General features: G+C 34.8%; 1 protein-coding gene across 2 annotated transcripts; it reads left to right on the top strand.

Moving 5' to 3' along the window:
* Window positions 1-5,661: 5,661 nt before the first annotated feature.
* On the top strand, window positions 5,662-26,056 carry LOC126970933 (uncharacterized). 2 transcript variants are annotated; one of them, XM_050817070.1, is made up of 9 exons: window positions 5,662-5,749; window positions 11,423-11,504; window positions 13,850-13,964; window positions 15,632-15,768; window positions 16,623-16,674; window positions 18,492-18,685; window positions 20,615-20,763; window positions 22,845-22,985; window positions 25,805-26,056. In XM_050817070.1, the coding sequence occupies exons 2-9, from the start codon at window positions 11,423-11,425 to the stop codon at window positions 25,973-25,975; spliced, it is 1,041 nt and encodes a 346-aa protein (XP_050673027.1). In that variant the 5' UTR covers window positions 5,662-5,749; the 3' UTR covers window positions 25,976-26,056. The 2 variants fall into 2 exon arrangements, with proteins under 2 accessions (XP_050673027.1, XP_050673028.1); XM_050817071.1 differs by lacking the exon at window positions 22,845-22,985.
* Window positions 26,057-26,436: the final 380 nt, after the last annotated feature.

Consider the following 26,436-nt stretch of genomic DNA (forward strand, 5'->3'; position numbering starts at 1 on the left):
TGGTAAATTAGCATAATAATTAAAAATATATTATTGTAATTACAACTGGTGAATCTAAATAAATAAATAATATAAACGGTGCTTACACCAAAATAACATTTTTTACAATTCTGTCTGTTTGTTCCGGCTAATCTCTGAAATGGCTGGACCGATTCTGACGGGATTTTATTGGCAGACAGCTGATGTAATTAAGAGTAACTTTGGCTACGATTATTTTAGAAAAATCTTTTATTTAAAAAAATAAAGTAATGTTGCTATGTCCAAAAAACGGTCTAACTCTAAAAATAATTTATATGGCAAAACAACGTTTGCCGGGTCAGCTATTAATAAATAAAATACTGTTTTATGTATTTATCAATAATATTTCATAGCATCAAGAATTATTTCGTTAAATATGCTTCTAAATTATTACACAGCAGAACTGTCAAACCGTGCGTCTATAAATTCTCTCATCTATACATATAAATAAAATTGGAGTGTTCCTTAATACATGTATTTGAATATACGGTACATACAACAAATTAAGATTTTTTACAATTTTTTTTACTGTGTCTGTCTGTCTGTTTGTTCCGGCTAATCCCTGAAATGGCTGGACCAATTTTGACGGGACTTTTACTGGCAGGTAGCTGATGTAATAAGGAGTAACTGAGGCTACATTTATTTTAGAAATATTCTTTTATTTTAGATAAATAAAGTAATGTTGCAATGTCCAAGATTATAACTCTAAAAATAATTTATATAGCAAAACAACGTTTCGGTCAGGTTCCGGGCCAGCTAGTAGAAAATATATGAATAGAAAACAAATATTGTAAATAAAAATAATCCTATCTCTCAAGTTGGACTAAACTGCACTCCATAAAGTAATCCCCATTAAAATCCGTTCATTAGTTTATTAGGTCACTGGAAACAAACATCAGGACACTGAATTTATTTAAATTAACTAGTTGACCCAACAAACGTTGTATCGCAATATAAATTAATAAAAAAAAATGCAAAAAAAAAGTGTCCGATTGTCAGAGCTACGCGATATACACACAAAACTTCAAATCAGTTCAGCCGTTTCGCAGGAATTTCTGTACAAACACCGCGACTCGAAAATTTTATATGTTAGACATAACAGGTCAACCAGGCACGAGAAAAAGCACTCGTATACCAGTTGATGCATGGATCAGCAATGGTTCAAAAGCATGTCACCGGCTTATTATTATTTTATTAAATACCCCAGTGGTAAGTCCATTATGTTTATGTATTCCATAATAATAAATACATAGAGAAGCATATTATATTTCTGTAAATTAAATACTAACTATCTCATCCAATAGCAAGCATAACAAGTTTATAATATTTCCTAGTATTATTTAATACTACGATTATCACAGTTTCTGTATTAAATTTAATCCTCAGCGGTATCAATTTGACTTATGTTATTATAAATTTGCTCGGAATGAGCACTTGTATTTTCCTCGTTAATTTTGTCAAATGTTTACCTTATTTATTCACATGCTTTTATTGGGTTCTGTCTGTAGCTCTAAAAATTAATCATTCAACTAACATTCTATTAACTGATCCTACTACTTCACAGCTGAATATCTAATTGATCCGACAGCCTGGGTTCCAGCCCTTATGATTATTTTACATACAATATTGTATATTTTATTAAAAAGAGCGCAAAAAAAGAATGCTCGGAGAGTTTGTTGCGCCGCTTCATCTCTTTCGCTTCCGTGCGTACGCCGTGTAAGTAAGACGTGTGTCCGTGTTCTTGCTAAGTTATTGTTTTGAAAGAGAAGTTGAAAACAACAAAACCGAATGATAGTATAACAATTAAACACTAATCCTGTAACAATTTAATTGGACTTGTAAACAGTGATTCAATATGTTTGTGATGCAAACTCTATGATTATAATATTATTCTGTTATAGCGAATGTTGTGAACGGTCATTGAACTCTAAAGAGATTTTTTGCGACTACCCACTTAAAAATATAATTAGTGTGGTAATACGTTCAACATTTTTAACGTAATATATCATAGCCAGATAGCTCCGCGGGCAACTCTTTGACTGTAGTAGTAGACTATACACCCTATAAAGTCTCAGGGGTTCGAGCCCCTGGTTGGAGTACGCTTTTTTTTATTATTAATAAATTGATTGTTGCGTTCATCACAGTACTCTAAAAAATAACGCCAAAATTAATTGAATTAAATTAAATTAAAGAAGTTTAAAAATGTCCAAGGTACACATGAACTATTGTAACGAAGTAAATGTTGAAGAAGATTGTGTAGCACAAAATGTAAAAATGTAAAATGGATACCACCGTGCGTGGTTGAAGTCGACCGGGCAATTTATGGGCACAGATACAGATTCCACGAATGAATGGACGTGTCCCGCTTGTATGTCAAGAAGGCCGAAAGGCAACATTGAGAACACACCCGTGCGTACTAAAGACACCCTTTTAGCCTATGACAAAAATGTCACGAAAAGATCGACCAAAAGCGTAGCAGTCACCAGAAACAGAAAAATCATCTCAGCTGGAAGAAATACGTGTGATGGTGGTGAAACTGTACGGGCCGAAATGAAAGAAATGCTAACACAGATGTGGACTTCCATTAAAAGCGTACTAAATCGTAAATTGAAAGTAATAAGGGAAGAAATCATAGACATGAAAAATTCCATAAATTTTATAAACAACCAGTACGAGGATTTCTTGAAAGAACACCGTGTAAATCAAATAGCTGTGAAGGATCTTATAGAGCATAATGCCAAACTAGAGGCGACTATTAATACCCTAAACACACGTGTTAACGAACTTGAACAGCGATCTAGATACAACAACCTGGAATTGCAATGTGTTCCTGATAGAAAAAATGAAAATTTGATCAAAATCGTGGAGCAGTTGGGCAGTATAATAGGGTTAGATATAGCTACTGACAACATTATGAAGGTAATGAGAGTTGCTAAGGTAAATCGTCAAAGTACTCCACCGAGATCTGTCATAGTGCAATTCAATTCTCCGCTTACTAGGGATAGTGTTTTGGCAGCAGTGATAAAGCATAATAAAACCAACTCTAGAGATAACATATATAAATTGAACATCTCTCAAATTGGAATCGGGGTAGGTGGGGAAAAACAACTAATTTATGTCATGGAAAATCTGTCACCTGAGAATAAAGCTTTGCATGCCGCGGCGAGACTTAATGCCAATGAAAAAGGTTACAAACATGTTTGGTTTCAAAATGGTCGTATACTAATGCGCAAGGACGATATTTCTGATTACAAAGTAATAAAAAGCATAGACATTCTTAGTAATTTAAGTTAGAGTGTAAGGTTGAGGTCAAGTAATGGTGTCATAATCTTAAAAAGGCGCTTCGATTAATATGTTATACCAGAATGTTCGCGGACTAAGAACCAAACCCAAGATGTTTACCGTAATATAGCAGTTAATAATTATGACATTATTATTTTGACTGAAACCTGGTTGAATAGCTCAATCTCAGTGAATTGTTTGATACACGTTACACCGTGTATCGAAGAGACAGAGAGACTGGACACACTACTTAAGGCTGGAGCGTGTGCAGAAAAGGTTCATGTGGCATCTATCATACTCAGCGAATATTTACAAAACGGTGGTATCCTATAAAGAATATTAGAACACTTTAACATGATGACTCTTGAACAAAGAAGAGAATTTTCGGACTTAAAGTTTTTATATAAATTGCTAAGAAACAATTTAGATTGCCCCACTTTACTACGTAAAATTAATTTCCGAGTACCACGCAGATATCTCCGTACTGCAATTACTCCGATCGTGCCTCCACGCACTAGAACAGTCTTTGGCGCCAACTACACTATCCCTCGCATGTGTAAAGTATATAATAAATTCAGTTCACTAATTGATATAAATATTGATTCCCCTAATACTATTCGTAAATTAGTTATCAGCAATCTAGTCAGCCAGTTATGAGTGTGATAGATTACTTTGCTCTGTTAGTTATAACATAGGTAATATATATTAATATATTTGATAGTTTTAATTTTATGTAGTCGTAGTATTGTAAATATAGTTATAAGATTTGTTTTGATTAAATAATATACTATCTTAACTTAAATTACATTATACTGGTAATATATTTAAATTTTACATTAGTTTATTTTATTTTATTATATAATTACTAAGCTTAGATTTAGATTTTTGTTATACTTAGTTGTAGGTAATTAAAACACTTATCATTTGTTTCCCTAACTATCCGTTAAACAATTCTCAATTGATTATTGCAGACTTATAAATTTTTTATAGTTTTTTTTCACCGGTTTTAGTTTTCAACTCACTTTTAGATTTGTAATAATGTATCGATAAGCGAAATTAGCTGTAGTGTTTACTTTTAAATGATTTTGCATACCCTACACATGTAATTTAAATTCTTAATTTTTTAAGAAATATTTTTATTTAAAATTTTAAATAAATAAACAAATCTCTCACAGAGCGCCATTCGTTTCAGAAGCGGTAGAAGTGTCTAGCATATTAGAAATATTATCAAAAAGAATTCTACAGGAATCAATTTTGAGAAAATAAATGCCTTTTATGCCTTTTCATACGTCACTAAATATTATAAAACAAACTTCTCCGCCACGTCTGTCTATCTGTTCGCGATAAACTTAAAAACTACTGCACCAATTTTAATGCTATTTTCACCAATGTATAGCGTGGTTCTCGAGGAAGGTTTTAGTATATAATGTTTTTGTATACATTATTGTAGATATTAACGAAATTAGTTGAAGATATTGAAAAATAAGCCATCTAGGAGCTTTCAACGAAAACGCTGTCTAAACCCTTTGAGATATAACAAAATAATGTATGATGGAATTGTGTATCTTATATAGGTCTATATAAAAGTCCGCGTTGGCATATGTTTATCTCTTATAGATGACATACTATATCTATTTATTTGTCTATTGACAGAATAGCGTCTGTCAGGTCAGATAGTGATTTATAAATTCGTTATACTCCTTTAAGTCACGTAGTAAGTTATATTCTCAATTATTATATCGTAGTGTCACACCCTAATACATAAGAACGTCATTGATATAGTGTAAAGTTTTTTTTAATTGCCTGCATCTAGCGTGACAATATGTACCCTATACTTATGTTGTCTCCAATCTCTTGTTAAAATTCAACCAATGTTTGAAGAAAATAATAATAAAATTGACACACTTTTACACAAATTATCTTGTCCCAAACTAGGCATAGCCTGAACTATGCGTCCAAGGAAACGACATATTTAATACAATATACTTACTTAAACATACATAAATACATATATACATCCATGACTCGGAAACAAACATACATTATGCATCATAAAAATATTTGCTCCTACCAGGATTTGAACCCGGGACCTAGCTCAGTAGTCAAGAGTCACAAACCACTGGGCTAAATGGGTCGTCAAATTCAATATCTATATAACTTCAGATAAACAAATAAAAATGTTACAAAAACTTTTTGTATTCGGTAGTGTTTTGAAGAACTTACCTCGAAATAATATATTCTTTTACAAAATTAATCAATGTATCTTTTCTTACTTTGCTTCTATTTTATTATGACGAAAATGTATGTTAGTTATATTTATACGGGACCCTAGACCCATGAGTCAGATGGCCTTAGTGGCCATCTTTATTTTCGTATTGATTCACTCGTTGGTCACATAATTAGTTTTGTACAGTTGGTATAGCTGACATTACCACAACGTGTAAACAAGGTAAATATTAATTAATTTATTGTTTTTAAATTTAAGTGTTATTTTTGTACGCTTTAGTGTTTGACCTGTGTCTATCTTTATCTAAATAGAACCTCTAAATACCTTCACTATCGCCCAAACCTTTTAAGAGAAACCTGACACTGATAAGTAAAATGTAAAGCCCTAATTTTTTTTAATAAAAAAAAGACATTGACAAAATTTATTGTTATATGTATTTTAGTGATTATATTGAAGTGATTGTATCTTGTTATGATTTGTGAAATTAATTTATCTTTTCAAATTGTTTTGACATTCTAGCGTTTAGGACTTCAATTTACTTTTATATAATTATGAACAATTTTTTTTTTTATTTATTTATCATATTACATATACCGATATAAAACTAGGTCAAATTTGCATCATTTGCATGCAATTTGCAATATTTTAAAAGACTTAAAAACGAATAAATATAACTTATAAATATGACTTAGCAGGTTCAAATTCTCTTAGTTGCTATAATTTATGTAATAGGTAATCCTTTATTCTAATGAAATGTTTTTAGTATTTAAATTTTGCCGCTCACTGAAGGGCAGCTCATTTAGCAAGCGAGGTATTAGGTAATCGGCAGTTCGTTCGCCGTACACGTTGCAGGCCCGGAGAATCGACAACCGGTTCTGAGTTATGGCTCTTGTTTGTATAGGGTGTTCTATCTTTTGCAATCTTATTTTTTCATTAAAAAAGTATTGGCTCAATAGCATTTGCTTAACTTTATGATAAATGGGCAAGATATTGCAATGTTTAAATATTTCATTTTCGTTTTGTTTTAATTTTCGAAACATATTTGCAGATAATGTATTTTTTAAAATTTTTAATTGAAGATTGTATATTTGCTTCAGATATGAGGAATATGTACGGCCATAGCTTGTTAGGCCATATTGAATATAGGATTCCGCTAATGAATTATAAAGCATAATTTTTACTTTAAAGGGAATTCTGTTTTTTAATTTTTTTATATTTCCTAGGAACTGGCGTAACTTATTTCTAATGTGTTCGATGTGGTAGCTCCAGTTGAATTTTGAATCAATTATTAGGCCAAGGTATTTATGTGTATCCACTATATCAATTGCAGGACACCTACAGGTTCCTAGCCCATGCAGACAGTTATGATTGTGTGAAATTATAGATTTTGGTGTAGGGTGCTTGATGTAGAGTGATTTGATAATCATGAGCTTAGTTTTACTAATGTTTAGTACTAAACCAGCATCATGACACCATTTAGTTTTCGTGTCCAAGTCAGACTGAAGATCTTCACATGCTCTATGGATATCTTTACTTGACACAATAAGGCAAGTGTCATCTGCAAATTGGTAACACGTGCTGTATTTTAGGCAGTTTCCCAAATCGTTCACATACGATAAAAAGTGTAGGGGACCCAGGACTGATCCTTGAGCCGTTCCCTCAGTCACCATTTTGGGGTCACTGTATGTAGTTTGTACTTTAACAGTAAATGTACGATTTGTGAGATAATTTTTGCACCACTTTAGTAACGGACCCCTGATTCCACAATCATCTAGATTTTGGATTAGTTGTTCATGCTGCAATGTTTCAAATGCCCGCGAAAAGTCAATAAATAGGGCCAGTACAAATTTTTTGTTGTTTAAGTGAGCATTTACCTCGTCAGTGAAAGAACATAGGAGGTCTGTTGCACTTTTACCCGCTTGAAACCCAAATTGATTGCTACTAATTACCTCTTTCTTTTGATAGAATTGATGAACCTGATCACTCACGATTCTTTCTATGATTTTGTCAATTGTAGAAAGTAAAGTAGTAGTTCGTATAATTTTCGTGATGACCCTTTTTGTACACTGGTCTTACACAACCTATTTTGAGGTCATTAGGAAAATCGCCTGTTTCGACGCTACAGTTTATTAAATTTGCAATTGGTAGGGCCAGATATTGGTTAGCTAGTTTAAGTTCACTTACTTTAATACCATCTAGTCCAGGTGCCTTATTTGAGTGTAATTTCTTAATTACTTTACTAACATCGTCTTTGGAGACCTTTTGGAATAACATTGTAGTATTTAAGGGCTTGCGATACGTACTTGCATCATCAAGTTTTAGTTTGCAATTTGGAATTATATTTTTTACTGATTTTTCAAATCCATTCGCAAAGTTATCAGCTATCTGTTTAACGGAAAGGCGGAATCTGTCGAACGCCTTTAGTATCACTTCGTCAATGGTTAAATTTGTCCGCCCTAGCATTTGATTAATAATTTTGTAGATTTTTTTTATATCTTTAAAATTTTTCTTTATTTCTTTTAAATAATATGCGTCACGTTTGGATTCCATTAATTTATGGAGTTTGTTTCTGGTTTTATTATATTGTAGTCTGATTAAGGGATCATAACTACTCTTTATCCAAAGCTTATATAACTTGTTTTTTTTTTCGCAAAGCCGATTTACGTTTCCATCTATCCAAGGAGCTGTGTTTGATTGAGTTTTGTTTTTTTTGTATTTTATTAATTGTTTGTATGTTTATGTGCTGTGGTGATGTGTTCACAATTTTTGACTTAGTGTTTTAATTTTATAAATTGATATGCGTAAGTATTCTGAGTTGGTGCACTTAGAATAAATAAACTCACAAGTCGAATCATGAGCTTAAACAGACTTGATATCCAAATCATAGTGGGTGGTTTTCACAATCGGCACAGCGGACAGCCCTTAGTGCAGAGGAATTTGAATATAAAACGGTCATTCACGAAATCCTGGAATAGACAACCACCTGGCAAAAATCTGAGAAGTCTGCAAACATTCCATGAATGCTCTGAACTTCTGGGAGGAGCTGGGCTGTTTGCCGTCACTGTAAAATGGAAAATTGATCAAATTAGTTGATTATTATTTCTCGGAAATCTATTATTACAAAAATGTTATGAGATTTTCTTGGGTTAATTCCGCTAAGCTATGTCTTTCACCCATTCTACACGAAGCATCTTCAGGAGATGTTGACTAGCCGAATTACTCGAAGGCTTATATTGAAGATTTCGTAAACGATATTACAATGTGGAATTGAATGGTTATTTTTTATGGATTTTATGGTTAAGCCTTGTGTTGTTTTGATGGATTGCATTATTTTTAAAACACATACATAATGTGTAAACTCTTGTGAAATTAGCATGTATTTGAATTGTATTTTTGGTGATTGACGTCGACATGGTTGATGTTATGTCAATAAAGCATCTTTGACTACTCAATACAATCACTCAAGAAAAACTTATAACATTTGGATACTGCAAAAATCGTCCCAATTAAGTAGTTTTAATTGCGAAAACAGTATTCCCATACCATACCGATGGCCAGTATCTCTGTATTGGAATCCTGCAACTTATTTTCTACCAGCTTCGATACGTCTACACAATTTGCACTTGGTTCAAGAATCGATAACATAGTCACATTATCGTAACTTTTGCTTTATATCCTCGACAGTATAGAATACATAATATAACAATATTGAAGACAAGGCGTCTACTCGGATAAAATGGTGTTTAGCGAGTGATTCACTGAATTTAGTATGGGATAACAGATTATGTTAAAGCTCAAACACTAATCAACTGTTATACTACTTACTTCTTACTATGTTTTTAAAGTGATAATTCTCACTTCTAGGATTAATACACAAATAAAATTTGAAAAACAAAATTTAATGAACGATGCGGAGTTCGAACCCACGACCTCCGGCGTTTCGTGCCGGTGCTTTAACCAACTGAGCTAAAACATAACATATTGTTTAAATTTACAAGAGCGACATCTCAAGTCAATTTCCTGATATGCTAATACTGGGGTTGACCAGGTTATCAACTGTAAAGTAGATCCTGTAGATGAAGCCATAACCTGAGAGATGAACAAAGCAAACAGAATTTTATAACGAGGCGGTACTCCAACAGTTAGCTCAGTTGATTAGAGCACCGGCACGGAACGCCGGAGGTCGTGGGTTCGAATCCCGCATTGTTCATAAAATTTTGTTTTTCAAATTTTATTTGTGTATTAATCCTAGAAGTGAGGGTTATCACTTTAAAAACATAACATATTATTTATATTATAACGTGCAAAAAATACTTGCTCGCCATTCCCAATGATTTTCTTTTATAATTGTTTTGTTTATACATTTTGGTTATTCCTTGCAAGCGTGTTGAAAAATTGCTCTAGACGTTCAGCTGATTAACTTCCTGCTGCAACCCACAGCCTCGTGAAAAATGAGCAACTTATTAACCGACTTCAAAAAAGGAGGAGGTTCTCGATTCGTCCGTATTTTTTTATGTTTGTTACCTCAAAACTTTGGGCTGCGTGAACCAACTGGGTCACGTCGTTATGGTCAAGTAATTGTCGTAGTCAAATATCATAATCAACGGAACTCCTTAACGACTTACAGTAAGGGTGCGGCGATCTGTGGCAGAATTTCTAACTGCCTGTAATCAAATTGCAAGGTAAGCGCCTTGCAATTTGATTACAGGCAGTTCATTGCTGTATTACAATATTTTGTAGATCTACACAAATATAGACAAATTATTAGTTAGTGTAGTTCATATTCACTAAAAATCTAAAAAAAAAAACTGACACCGACTCCAAAAATAACAATAATCTTTACTAGAATTAGATTATTTTATTATATTGTAAAAAAAATACGCAATTATTTTCAAACTGTTTTGTGCATAATATTATAATATCTATTGTTTTGGAATAGTGTTTTTGAGCACTTGACTCTCAATGGCATCTTAAAAATTTTGTATACGCATAGTATTAATTTACATTAAAATAAATAATATACAAAATACTTAATAAGTATAATATGTGATTCCAGAGTCTTTCTTAATTCTTGTAGTATAATTTTTACAACAAGTTTTTCTACGCAACCTAGCATTTATTTTCAATTATCAGCACAGTTTAACAGAAACTGTGGCACGCGAACGTCACACATTGTTCGAGACTGGCTCGAATACGCACACTTGGACGTAGTATTAGTTGCGGCACTGTGTGCGTCTGCGCTATCTAGTTGGAACGCAGCGAAGAGAGAGAGATAAAGTCCAAACAAGAATCAAAATAGAAGAAACGGCATGTCAAATGAGGAGATTCTGTATTAAACTATGGCATTTCTACAATTTAAAGAAAGAAAGAAAAACATTTATTTCAAAAAACACTCACAAGATAGGCACTTAATACACTTAATATAAAAAGATAAAAGTACAAAAAAAAAAGGAAAAGAGAACTTATGTAAATAGTAATTGATTTAATGTTGGAGAGCATTTAAGAGATGGAAGATGGATTTATGAGAAAGAAAAATGTCCTAAGTATCACTATGCCTTAAAATTTTTTTTTTTTTTAATACAGCTTTACTCACGTTTTATCGGTGTCGGTACTTCCTAGTTTCGGACCATACAGAGGTCTTTCATTAGGGTGAGGATAGTGGGTTCGCGATAACGTCCCGTCTCTTACTGCGGACTTGTGCTCGTAGTGCGGGGTGCGCCGGTGATGACGAGCATGGTATCACTGACACTGTGCCACTATTTGTGTCCACGGGTGCACAGAATGGGTCTATGGGTCTTATTGCGAGATGCGTTTAGTAACACTGGTTTCCAAGTAGGAGGCAGAGCGCAATAATTTCCAAGGGTGATTAAAATATACTCCAATAATTTGTTTCAGATGCTTGTTTTCCTACTTTTAATCGTCCAATTGGGTGTGACAACAATAGAATGCAAACTGGACATCAAAGTGATTCACAATGGTGACTTGTTTCTTAGATAAATTATCTTATCACTCCGGCAGACGTAATACTTTACGATCACTCAACGTAACATTTTTTTAATAAGGGACGAGACGAGCAGAACGTTCAGCTGATGGTTATGGATACGCCCTGCCCATTACAATACAGTGCCGCTCAGGATTCTTGAAAAACCCGAAAGTTCTGCGCTCAGAATGTAGTGCCGCTGCACTACAATAATTGCGCTCGTCACTTTGAGATATAAGTGTTAAGTCTCATGTGCCCAGTAATTTCCCTAGCTACGGCGCCCTTTAGACCGATTCACATTACTGCTTTATGGCAGAAATAGGTGCCGTTGAGGTACCCATAATCTAGACGGCATCCGACGCAAAGGAGCCTCTCACTGGTAAAATATATACATATAGTTCATAGCAAACCAATATCGCGCAATGATATATTATAAGGCTTACTATACGTAATAAAATTGATCGTGGTAAGTTCATGCTATATCGTGACCCGCCCTCTTCCTCCTTCTTCCATCTTCAAAAAGTATCAAATCACCACGTTCTCCTCTGAACTTTATATCATTTGATATCCATGGTCTGGCGTTTTTCTTCTTTCGTGGCATTAATGACAAGATAGTGTCAAATTCCGCATTGTCAATATCGCTCGATGAGCTACCAAGACCAATAAATCCATTGTGTGCACACTCTTCAAAGATCGCGGTCAACTGAGCTTGCCATATACTATAAATATTTGTGATTATATCGCGTAATGTGAAAGCCATACTATATAGTATATGCATTAGGTTCTTATTTTTCTATAGTATATTTTCTACAGTATATATCACAATAGTACAGCGTTGTCTGAAAAGAGCTTTACACCAGATAGAATACTCATATTTTGTTAACATCTTCGTCCATCATACTCGTAGAAGCAAATTGAAAGACGTATTTACAGGAAAAGAAACTGCCGACATTATAATCTGAACCGTCATATTACAAAGCACTGTTATCAATGACTGTTTATACATATAAGATACATAATAGCTATATGAGTAAATGTATACACTTTTATAATAAAGTCCAGTCACTGTTCGGGCATTATCCATCAATAAATTTAAATGTTTTATTAAAAAGTGGCTCTCTCGTAAATCCTACTACTTCACAGCTGAATATCTAAGTGATCGGCCAGTCCGGGACTAGATTATGATTATTTTATATCAATAAAAATGACAGTACAATATTGTATATTTCATTAAAAAGTGCGCAAAAAAGAATGCTGGAAGTGATTTTTTTATGGAAAGGAGGACAAACGAGCGTACGGGTCACCTGGTGTTAAGAGATCACCGCCGCCCACATTCTCTTGCAACAACAGAGGAATCACAGGAGCGTTTCCGGCCTCTAAGGAAGGTGTACGCGCTTTTTTTGAAGGTGCCCATGCCGTATCGTCCCGGAAACACCGCACAAGGAAGCTCAATCCAGAGTCTGATTCAAGGAATCACCAGCTGTTGTTGCAAATATTGAGAACTGTAGGTAGCGGGATGAGTTAAGGTGTAAACAAAAGCATTGAGAAAGAAGTGCACTAACCTACCGCTACCTACCTACCTACCGCTTCGGAAACAAATGGCGCTCTGAGAGAGAAGAACCCTCATACCTCAACGGTCGGTGATGAGTTCATTTGCGGTGCGTTCGGTTGTAACGAATGCACTTGCGGTTATATCGGTGGCCGAAAGGTAACTGGCTTATTAATAAGTCACGCCACATTATGTCGGGCGCAAATTAAGTCGATATGATTATATATAAAAGTGCACTCGTGTGGTAACGAGGGAAGATGAGTGAAGATTATGAATATTAGTTAATTGGCGTTAACAAGTATTATTGTAAATTTTGCAAGAATCTCTTTTATTTTGGCCCACGCTATAATGAAGTTTGTTGAAGCCTATTCAAAATGAGTTTATTAGTTGAGTCATAGAAATAATAAACTCTTTCCTTCTTCTTTTCGAAATTCAAGAAATATATTAAAGCTTCTTTGACATTGAAGACTTACTATATGCATTATATAGAGGATAATGATGCATGGTTCTTCTCTGGTTCTGCGCTGGCCACCTAAAATTCTATCATATTATATTAAATAGGCTTAGTCGTAATATATAATAAAAGATATGCTGCGAGTTTCTTATCAATTCTTCTCCCCATGTCATAGCCCCTTTACGAACTGATGTACGTTCATGACGTATGCAAAGTGCTGTTGCAATCAACATGTTATAATATTGTCACAACCTATTCTAAATAAATATATTGGAGGCACAAATATTTTAGAAATTAATATAAATGTATTCAGCCAATAACTGGTATTTTATATAACAGAATACGAGAAATGCACTACAACATCCGGTGTAGAAGGCGTCTGTGTACCTGAACATTTTTGTGCCTCTGACCATAAGATATATCCCGGTGGAAATGCACCTGACTCCTTTTTAAGGTAAGTCACACGCAGATACACAAAAAAAACATATTTGAAACTAAAAATTGGTACCATTATGTAGCTAGAAATTACCTTACTTAATAACCTTTACTACCTAATCGCTGTTTCCGCAAAACCAAACCCTTCTATACCTGCACGTTCTATACCTTCTTTGGTACTTTTATTTAATTTAAAAATGATTTTGGTTTTATTTACATGATCAAATTAACAGTTGACAGCCTTCTTAACACGGATAATAATAATTAAGCACTAATGTTGCATAATACGTCAGCTGTATAGCTAGAGATATACTGCTATAAGCATTTCGGTGACGCGAACCCACAAGATTCCACTCATCTAAAAAGTTTCTAACGCGCACAGCACCAAAAAGTATCCAATGCCGCTAAAGAAGTTTTCATTTAAAAAAATAAGTTAAAGTCTTTTTTAAATGCATAATATAATATTGTAGTAGTTAAATTGAGCTTTGAATTAAATTATTGAATTAACTTTAAAGTCTTTATATATTCGGAATATTTTATATTTTTAATTAATAATGATTATTAAATTAATATTACTTGAAGATAGTATAAAATATTATTTTAGCTGATGTAAAAAAGTATTAAGCAATACATGCGCAGTAGAAATAACAACTGCACAGTAAGGGACCGCCGTAGACTTAACTCGCCATCTCACTCGCACTCAACCAAATTCATAATGCCTCGCGCTCTCCTACAGCTATCCTACATACCTGTCTGGCAAGGGGTTGGAACTCTCAAAATTGTCTGGTTAGTGAGGAAGCACTTATTAAAATAATGTACTTATTACGTTTTAACGTAAGTAAAATTATAATTTCATGAACATTAAGGGTGTCTGGCAAAGGGGTGCCACGATATTGTCTGGCAATGTATAACGTAATTTTTAATAATATTCTGAAGTTAATACCGAAAAGTGGCACTTTATTATTTGATGTATTTAGATCGGTATTTTACACACCTTTAGTACCGTTTATTTGCCAAAGCCACTGTAACCCAAACTCCATCGTTCTTACCTGTGTTGGGAGCATGCCAGTGCATGCTTGGTCAGTACCAACTTTCAGCTTTTATAAAATAACGTAGGTCTGGGGTCCACGGGCTCTTTGCTCTAAGACTATGATAACGGTTTATTTAACTACTAGTTTTTACCCGTGACTTCGTGCGCATGCAATAATTACGTTGGACAGCAATTTATATTTTTATTATATTTACTTTTCAAATAATGCCCTACAAATGGGTGTGGTTGTTAATACATTTAATAAGCTACCAGCTATAAACCCCCCCTTTTATCCCCTTTTTCATCCCCACACGGGTTTAAATTTTAAAAACGCTAGAAAAACTATATATTTATTTCTTATCAAGTACCTAAATACAAATTTTCATGGTGTTATCTTCGATAATGACGAACTTTCATACAAACATCCACCCCCTATTTCAACCTCACCAAGCTATTTCATTTCGCTATAAAAGGTATCCTATGTCCTTTGCCAACAAATGTCTATCTTTGGACTAAATTTCATTAAAATCAGTTCAGTGGTTTAGGCGTGAAAGCGTTACAAAAAACTTACATACACATTTATAACATTAGTAGGGATGTTATAAATGAGATACGAGAAATGTGAACATTTAACTGAAAGTATAATCCAATCGCAGGAAGTTGTCTGACTGTACTTCAAGTTATCATTGGTGCTGCGAATACCCTAAAACTGAACCTGACACGACTACAACAGAAGAACTAGGAAGAGGAAATGACGACACATCAAGTGAAGAAATCACTTCCGATAAGCAAAGTAATTAAAGTTTCATATTAATTAGTAAGTTTTTATGCGTCTCGTTAGACGAAATGAGGGTAAACCAACCTTGTTCGGTTGTTTTTTTTGTTTTTACATTTGTCGTATTACCACTCTTCTGTGTTTGTGCCTCGTCAAATGTCAAAACCTGTAGCAAAATATTTTGAGTTGCCAATACCGCAGTCGTTTAAAACACAAAGCTAAATTTGTTTCGATAGACTGGTTGTGTTAGATTGTAGACCAACAAACACTTGAAAAAGTCTTACAGTCCACAATTGGAATATTATTCTCATCTTTTATTATATTACTTTAACGTTAATAACACTCAACCATATAAATGTTAAAAACAGATTATTATACGGTATTTGCGCTGCAAATGCAGCCTATTTGAATGACTCAAGATTTAAGGAAAAGAATTAAGAGATTGAAACTAACTTATTGCGTTATGACCAATGATGAAGGGTTCGACCAAGCTGTTAAAAGTGGGATAGACTTTTTAATTATTTTATTGTCATAAGCCTCGATAAGTGTTAAAAGTTCCAAGTTAATTCGATGTTTTCAAGGGGTCGATCAATCTGATAAAAGTGGGATAGCCTATTGAAATTATTGTTTGGTCACCGGTACTTGCTAAGTGTTAAAAGTTTCAAATTAATCTGACATTTTGAAGTGGTCGACCAAGCTCATAAAAGTGGGATAGACTATTTAAGTTATTGTAGTGTCTTCGGCCCTTGATCAGTGTTCAATAAGCCAAAGCTCTTCACAGATTAATAACACCAACAAACCTGACAAGAAAATAACATAAAAATGACACAGAAACTCGAGACTATGCTAAGTTACACTTTCTTATTTTGCAGAATGCGTCACCGTGGATGGAGATTTCTGCCCCTGGTGTGCTATCCTGTATAAGTAAGTTTTAATTCATCTGATCCCTGCCGTCAAATTTCACAACTGCAAAACAATAAAATAACATCCTCATTATCTAGATTTGTGATGTTTCTTCACAGTGCGGTTTTCAAAGAATTTTCATTTATGTACAAAAGTCGCCGACTCATGACGCCGGAAACGATCGTGTAGTTCCTCATGTTACAAGAGAGTATAGGCGGTGAAGAATAGAATTAATAATACATAATAGATATGGATATATAAAAAGGCGTTGTTACAGTGAATGTAATACGAAATGTTATAATTTTAATAAAAAAGTGCGTATGTAGGTAGCTAAATTATTTATCTACAAAAACAAGTTTTAGTTTAGGAGCGAACGTAGACCTATTTGACTAACGTAGGAGTTTTTGCAGCAACACTATCCCTTTCGATATATTTCTTGCTTACTGCAGAATAATCAATGGTTCATTTTCCTCTTCTACCATTATCTATTTTGCATAATATAAGACACAAAAAAGAATAATTGTAAACATGAAACTTTTTGGGATCCGTCGTTAGTTAAATTGTAAAAATGGAACCCTTATTGTAAATACATTTCGGGTTTGTTTTGTTATGTCTGTATGTTTTTTTATTATTTTATGTTTTTTGATATCATGAATGCGGCATATATTATTATAATCAATATTAAATAAAGATGTTATAAAACCAATGACGCTATATTTACCTAATGTCAAACTAATTAATTAAAAACTAATATCTGATGAATTTATTCTATATTGTTTCTATTCAAACGACGAGGCAATTAGCAAGTCAGATTTATCGATTTTTCGCTTGCGATACTTGCATTTACTAATCCTTCTTTGACGTGTAATCGTAATGTAGTGTGCTATTGCAATGTTAAATTATTAATGTGTGCGTTAGTGGATCATTAATATACTTCGAATGTTGTCTAGGTAACCTATGTATACTTTTAAATATCATTGGATAGTGGCGATAATTTTAAATCTCAATAGTGTATTCATATTTTAGTGCCACGATAACTTATATTTTTATTCCTGTGTCAATGTCAGTTCAACTTCAAACATCATCATTGTTGTGCTCATCAGCCCAGCGAAACTCTCTAAGAAAAAAGCGATTCACTCGATTGTAAGAAACGTGCAGTCATTGATAGATTGACAGATGACGACTATAAGCTTTTAAAAACGGAGATAGCTGAAATCCACTACGCTTTAAGCAAGTGTTCGCTTTCAAACTTAGCCGGATTATACTTCGTCGCCAAGCGCCATACTGTAATTACTTACTATTTCAAACTTATGCCAAGACACTGCACGTTTCATACTTAATTTATATTTAGACAGTTCCGCCGCTTTGCTTTACATCCTCTTTGATTATTGTTTATTAAAGTATGGACACAATTGTAACTGAGTAAACTCCAATTTTCGAAGAACAGTGCCAAAGAGTCATTTGGTATTACTGTTTTTTTAATTTAAGCTAAAACTAATATTTGTATTCATTGTACAGGATGCCAGTTAGATTATGGGTACCACAACGGCGCCTATTTCGGCCGTGAAGCAAGAATCTGTTCACATTATTGTGTTTCAGTCTGAAGGGGGCCGTAGCTAGTGAAGTTACTGGGCAAATGAGACTTAGCATCTTATGTCTCAAAGTGACGGAGCGCAATTGTAGTGCCATTCAGAATTTTTGAGGTTTTTCAAGAAACCTGCGCGGCACTGCATTGTAGTGGGCGGGGCATATCAATTACCATCAGCTGAACGTCCTGCTAGTCTCGTCCCTAAAAAAAAATTATTATCAAATGTCAAATATATTTTACAAATTTTCAGAAAACCTGACCCATTTACTGAGCGCGATGGACTATTCTGCACAGGAGTTGTAATTGGAGATAACGTTGTGTTGACATTAGGAACTTGTTCCAAGGCAGCACCAGAAGATATACGGGTCGCTGTACCTGAATCCTTAAACCCTTTTAAGTCATATAAAGTCCAAAGTAGATTTGTACACGAGGGATATAATACTGGTGAGTATTTCTGCAAGATTATGATATTTTAATAATACTAGCTGATGCCTGCGACTTCATCCGCGTAGAAAAAGGGTTTATAAAAATAATAGGCAAGTTTGGAATTGAAGATTATCTCATGCCCAATTCCAGTTCCGGTTCCCGTTTATTATAGCTCATCGACGTGTATTCTGTTTTTCACAAATCCCGCAGGAATCATGGATTTTACAGGGATAATTAGTTCACTAGCTCCGGCGTAAAAGCGTAACAAACATTTGTTGAAATCTTATTTTAGCCAAAATATTAGCTTTATAAATTCATCGAGTTTCAAATCACAAAGATCCTAAAGATACTTCAAAAACCAATCGAATTGAGAACCTCCTCAGCTTATTGAACGTCAAAAACTACCACCCATTCAAAAAAGACTGCCTCAGACCTGAGAAGAAACTCAGCTGGCTTTTTTTATAAACTGGCTTACAATGTAATATCGTACAATAAACATTTATAATGATAGAGACTGAGGGAGTTCGCTTCATTCTCAGTCTGTTGTATCATCAAGAAAATGGTTTTTGCTATAGTAACCTTTTCCAAACAAACGTTTTTACAATTCTTTTAAATTTCGGAACACATTTGCTTTTTACATTTTCTGCGATCATGTTGTAGAAGCATATTATTATATTTCTGCCATGAAACAGTTATGTGTAAACATTACTGTGGTTCGGGCTGAAGGGCGCCGTAGCTAGTGAAATTACTGGGCAAATGAGACTTAAGTCCTAAAAAGTAACATTTTTAAAAATCTACTTAAAATACTTCTACAAATACTATGGTTCCAATTTTTTGACATGTTTATCTTCATTTCTTTATCTAAATTATCGCTGATTCGAAAACACGATTACCAAAAAAAATCTCGATAGATTTATTTTTTGAAAAATAGTCTTTTTTATTTGAATTGTTTATATTATCATAAAACTATGATAGCTATATACACAAAACTTATTTTATTCGATAGTTTATTAGTATTTATAAGTTTTCATTGTGGGATTTATCAATACGCTTTGTGAATTATTTTATATTGTTTTTTTTCGTAATAAACCAAACGCGACGCCTTGGTTGCATGCTCGCTCAAGCCAGTAGTACTCCCGTGACCACTGTCAAGCAAGGTACTGTGTTCGTGTCTCTCGGGCTCACATTACGTAAGATTTTAGCAAACAAGTACAAAGCGGGAATCATAGTAAAAAAATAATGATCATGCGACAGCATATTTGTTAAAATATATAGGTAAATGTAAGTCGGAAAGTACTAAAATAAAATTTACGTAATATTATTTTGAATATTATGCCACGCGGGATTATTGTATATATGTACTTTAGGGAAGTTAGATAAATCCAAGATGGCCGCCGCACAAAATTATGATTTCAGCAATATGGGTATCGTATCCGAGGTTCTCGAGGGTGCAGAGAACGATTCTGTGATCATTTTTGAATTCAAAGATGGCCGCCGCTCATAATTATGATTTCAGCAATATGGATATCGTGTCCGAGGTTCTCGAGTGTGCAGAGAACGATTTTGTGATCATTTTTGAAATCCAAGATGGCCGCCGCTCATAATTATGATTTCAGCAATATGGATATCGTGTCCGAGGTTCTCGAGGGTGCAGAGAACGATTTTGTGATCATTTTTGAAATCCAATGAGCGGCGGCCATCTTTGAATTCAATAATTATCCTGGACTGGATTATCGTATCCTGGACTGTAATTTGCTAGGCATATGCAATATGACATATTAAATTTCATAAAAAATATGTTTCATCGTATAACCAACTCGATGAATGTCGTTCTATATCGGGATCCTACACTAATGTTTTTGTGTTAACAAATACGAAAACACGGCGCATGGGACTCGGCTTAGCGGAATTTAAAAAATAATCCTGCTAATTCAACAGTTTTTTCAGGTACTCGCCAAAATGATTTTGCCTTTGTGGTTCTTGATGAAAATATTGTTTGGCCAAACAATGCTTACAATGGTGCATGTCTTGGACTATCAACTCCACTCAAAGGAGACTGCTACGCGTTCGCGTATATAAATAAAAAAATTCATTCTGTAAGTTCACTTCAATTAACTTATTTTAACTTGTTTTTAGGACCTTATAAATAATAATTTAAAATACCCAAAGTAGGTGCCTTATATATTGCGTAAACTAGGTATATAAAAATATTTAATGTTATACGTAGGTCACACTAAAAAAAATTGCGTAACTTAAACAAACAACATGTTATAACCAAAATATTATGTATAATGCTTTTCAAAATACTCTCCTTTACATTTAAACATTTTTTCATGCGATCGAACCCTTTTTTAAAATAGGAGGACCACAGATCAGAAGGCATCAGAAGGTAACGCTATCACTGCCTCTTAGGAATTGGTAAAAGTGAAACCTCTCATCAAATCTTTGATTGTGGGGAATGTTCAACTCATTGAACACTAAGAACTGTATTTTAATTATTAATTATTACTTATTATGCTATATAATGTATAAATAGGATAAAAAAAAGGATTCATCGTAATTACAATTGTTAAAAATATCTTAGTAGAACGAAATACTTATTAAAATGTTGTAATAAATAAATGTCAACGAACCAAGTTTTAACTTAACAAGCAGTATGTTGAACTGTAAATGTAGGTCTCTTGTGAAACTATTGAATTTAAGACACAAGTTATATTTTGTGATGAATATTAATTTTTAGCAATAAGTAAGCAACCTTTTCAATAAACACTGCTGCACACCGACAGCACACTATTGTAATAAATTATGCATAAATAACTAACTAATGTTGAAATAAATCAATAATTGGAATCAAGAACTGAGTCGAGTATCACTTCCTTCTTAAGAAGAAACAAGAAGTACCTAGCAACCGCTAGAAGAGCTAGTGCAGCTGGAATACACAAGAAGTACCTAGCAACCGCTAGAAGAGCTAGTGCAGCTGGAATACACAAGAAGTACCTAGCAACCGCTAGAAGAGATAGTGCAGCTGGAATACACAAGAAGTACCTAGCAACCGCTAGAAGAGATAGTGCAGCTGGAAGAAACGAGAAGTCCCTAGCACCCGCTAGAAGAGCTAGTGCACCTACTCCATGCTTTTAAGCTTCCTCTCACTGCGGCCAGGAAACCTTTAACCGTCAGTCTATTGGTCTTGAGAGTCCGCTTGACCAGCAGTGAGAAAATCCATCCTGAGTACATTGCACGACGTACACACACCCTCCCTTCTACCCACACACCGTCTGTTATCCCAGTTCTCCTGGTGACAGACAATTCCGTACTTATTTATATATTTTGTTCGAATCTTATGGTTAGGGCTAGGGCATTAGGAACATGATAGGTAGGGCCCGTAGGTACACGATTCGACTAGATGCACACACATACACACACGCACTAGCTAGGATACGTGCACAAGGGTCCATATCCAGATATCTACAATTAGGGATAAATTACAGGGTAGGTGTTGGGGGCAGGTTATTCCCGCGTGGCCTCACATGGAGTACTGTTCTCACGTCTCTGGTCTGGGCGGGTGCTCCCCAGTACCAGCTTCTTCCATTTGACCGCATACAATGAAGAGTGGCTCGAATCATCGACGATCAAGTCATCTCCGATCGGCTTGATTCTTTGGAATTGCGTAGGGATGTGGGTTCTCTCTGCATCTTCTACCGCATTTATCACGGGAGTGCTCAGAAGAGGTGTTCGGGTTGATTCCAGTGGCTGAATCCCACCACCGGACATTACGTGCATAGCACCACCCGCATCACGTAGACGTCTGGCATTCCACAACCGCGCGTTTTGTTGTACATGGGCGGTTGCCTCAACTCTTCCCATCCCGTGAGCCTCTTGCCCGTTTGCCCACTCTTATATAAAAAAAAGTTACGTTCAGCTGGTGGTAATTGATACGCTCTTCCCATAACAATGCAGTGCCGGTCAGGATTCTTGAAAATTCTAAAAATTCTGAGTGACACTACAATTATTGCGCTCGTCATAAAACAAAAGATAAAAAGGCGTCATTGTGGCACCCATAATCTAGCCGGCACCCTGTGCAATGGAGCGGTAACTGGTAACTTTAACCCAGTGGCATATTTTGTTCTTATAAAATCTCCAAAATGTTTACTAACGTGTTAATTACTTTATGTTACAGACTATTCTAAGTGTTAGTGATGGAAGTTGTTCTGGTAGCGGAACCGTTTCTGATGCAGCCTGTGGAACACTTCAGTCATTTGGAGAGAGCGATTCTCATTGTTTAGTAACCCCGGGTGCTCCAATCATATGTCCAGCAGAGGTAAATTTTTGAAGTGAAAACTTCTTTCCTGAGCACTTTATTCTGACGGTATTGAAGAAAGTTTATTGAATTAGGCGTTATTTTGCCGAAATCCCTAACTATCCAAAACTGTTACAAGTTTTTTCTCGAGCATTATTTCATTGTGTCTGAATGAATCAGTTTCGTTTCAGAATTCGACGATGAAACATCACCTAGTAATATGTCATGTTTATTTATTTATTACTAGCTGACCCGGCAAAGTTGTTTTGCCATATAAGTTGTATTGATCTTTTGCTTGCTAGTTGATAAGAGATGGCGCTAGTTGTATTCATTAGTAACAATCACACTTCTTTTATATTTTGTATAATTCACACTATAGTTTTATAAATTATAGCCTATTTGTTATTCTGGTGTGTAAGCTATATTATTGTAAAGTTTCATCAAAATCTATTCAGTAGATTTTGCGTTAAAGAAGTTCAAACATACATCCAGACATACAAACTTTCACATTTATAATATTAGTAGGATAGTAGGATTCAAACAAAACAAATATTATATATAACTATAATACTATGACTACTTCACAAAATTCTTGCGTCAACACTCTGGCTCCTTCTCATGTCTAAGTTACGTCAGTTGGTGCTGGGGCTGCTGCTTCGTCTGCCCAAGGCAGCAAAGTCGCAAATATGTTTGTCTCAGTGAGTCATACATCTTTATGCCGTTTGGAGTTCTCGACACTTGGACACTTGGCCCGTGGGGCTCAAAGGCGCGGAGAATGTTCAAAGTACTATCTTCGCACCTCAATAAGGCTACTGAAAGCCCAAGCACTGGCAGCTATTTCGGTCAACGGATCAGCCTAGCTATCTAACGCGGAAAATCTGCCAGTGTTCTTGGTATGCTTCCACGTAATGATAGTTTTAATTTTATGTCCCATGTTGAAATAACCGTGTCGAATTGGTAAAAGATAAATGTTAGAGGAATTAGCACTCAACAAAACTCATAAAAATTCGATCAGGGTATTGAATGAAATTGCCGCTATGCCCGCTTAGCTCGAGTATAGTTTAGGAGACTCTCACAAAATGAGCGAGTCTCGATCGAGAACAGCTTTTATGAAAATGGGGGATAAACGTTTCGCGTTACTCTCTTGTAACACCGTAGAAATCATATTCAAACATTTATTTGCCATTAAATGGGTGCCATTTGGTTTTAAAATAGATAAAAAGGATACCATATTAAGCTTTTACCTACCATTATGAATTTCATAAGTATACAAAAATTAAAGTTAGATTAATAATTATTATAAGTACCAAAGCTCAAGACAAGAATAATATAAGGTGTTTTAATTTTTATAGTCAGAACATTCTTGAACTGATAAAAAATGACTGTTGAAGTAGCTGATTGTGTAAGGATCTTTTAATTCTTGAAATGGGGCTATCCCATAGTAATTTTTCAGAAATAGTAGGCGTTTGTCTTAGTGGATTGGTTCTAGTGACTAGTCTCTGAGCTTTCCGGAGTATTTTTGTACTACGGATTGTATCTTGCAACTGAAAGTATAACATTCTGTGATATTGCTTCACAAATTCTCCCATCTCATAAATAATATTAATAGAATTAACTAAAAAACAAGGTTTTAAGGAAAACCAAATTAAAGCAGAAAATGTTTTTTAATAAGCATAAACTACGAATAGCGTTATTGAGTAACAAAAAAAAATATAAAACATAATGTCACTTTGCTATAAATGTTTTATTCACAAATATAAAAAATATAGTAATTTTGAAGATATCTTAAAATACATCACACTCTTATTCACGTGTTCTTTTTACTTACTAAGTCATGGTCCAATTTTTTTTTTGCGCCCAAACAAAGGGAAAGGGCGACCCTCCGGGATAACGACGGGAGGGAGGTGGTGAATGCTCATGCATAATGCTCATAGCCGACGCAGACTTAGGCTGCGTTGGTTATGTGGGACTCACGTAAAACCTTTGGGCAGGTGCCCTCTAAGCCTTCATCGAAGGCGACCTTCTCTTGGGGAAAGAGAGGCGCAACTGGCACTCCCTACGGAGTATCCGCTGACATATAGCACAGAAGGTGCTATCTAATTGGGACTAATGACATCAGAAGGATGATCACAAACTAGAGGTGAATCAAACTACAGGTGAACGTGTTCAAAGTTTCCATTACATTGATACTAACATACGTATGTAGCTAATAAAAGCGTGTTTATAAGACAATGTCACTTTGTTATTAAGATCATAACTGCAGGTAGGAAGAATATGCACTTTTCTCATCATCTAAAGAATGACAATATGTATGTATACTAAAGCCAACGAGACGAGATATGTAAACAAACGGATGGTTACTGAGTTCCAGTGCAATAGCAAACCGATTATAATATGCTTGTCCCTGTCACTCGTACGCAGTAATGGCATCAGTTGGTCGAAGACAGCTGTTGTTGCGTGCTTCGTGCTACCGGAAAGCAGTCAGTACCGTAGCTGTCAACATTTGGTTCGCCATTTTGTGTGCAAGTTCATTCCTGTTTGGATTGCGTATGTATCTTATTTCGAGAAAGATTTCTATGGCAAACTAAACCAACTTTTGGTAAAGTTATAGCTCATCGACGTGAATTTAAATATTTCACAAATAGTCTGTGCCTATGTCTTTTCCCAAGCTCTAGTGTATCACTGTACCAAATATCATCAAAATCGGTTCAGTAGTATAAGCGTATAAGGTTTACAAACAAACTTTTATTCACATTTATAATATTTGTAGGGATTTGATGCCGTAGGTTATTGATGGGTAAAAAAAAATTATTGAAGGCATTGTTTTTTCTTATTTTCAGAATGGGGCTTTTGTGGTGGCTGGCTTAGCTCGGCGACCCTGTCGGCAAAACACAACACTACTGGGATCTATTGAAAAATCATCCGTTTGGATAAAATATACATTGAACTCCTTAGGGATGAAGTTGGAAAACTATTATGAAGAATCACAGAGCAATGAAGATTATTATTAATTGGTGGTGAATAAAATATAGATCTTAACACTACATCCCTGTAAAACTCTTATTTGCAAAATAAAGGATAGTGGGATATGATGGGGCTTGTTATTAATAAATGAAAATTAAAAACAAATTAGGTTTAATATGCCACTTGTAAAGAATAAGTTATCCTTATGAGGAAGCTCATTGTCGCTCAGAGGGGAATGGAGAGGGCTTTGCTTGGAGTTTCCCTGCGAGATCGAATCAGAAATGAGGAGATCCGTAGGGGAACCAAAATCGCCGACATAGATTGCGAAAATGAAGTGGCAGTGGGAAGGGCACATAGCTCGACGGGCTGATGGCCTTTGGGGCATTAAAGTCCTCGAATGGCGACCACATACTGGATGACTTAGTGATGGTAGGCCCCCACGAGATGGACCAACGATCTGGTCAAGAAATACTCACAATTTGGTTGGAATTGATTTGTTGAAGACAGA

Source organism: Leptidea sinapis, chromosome 22 (genome assembly GCF_905404315.1).
Source record: "Leptidea sinapis chromosome 22, ilLepSina1.1, whole genome shotgun sequence".
NCBI lineage: Eukaryota > Metazoa > Arthropoda > Insecta > Lepidoptera > Pieridae > Leptidea > Leptidea sinapis.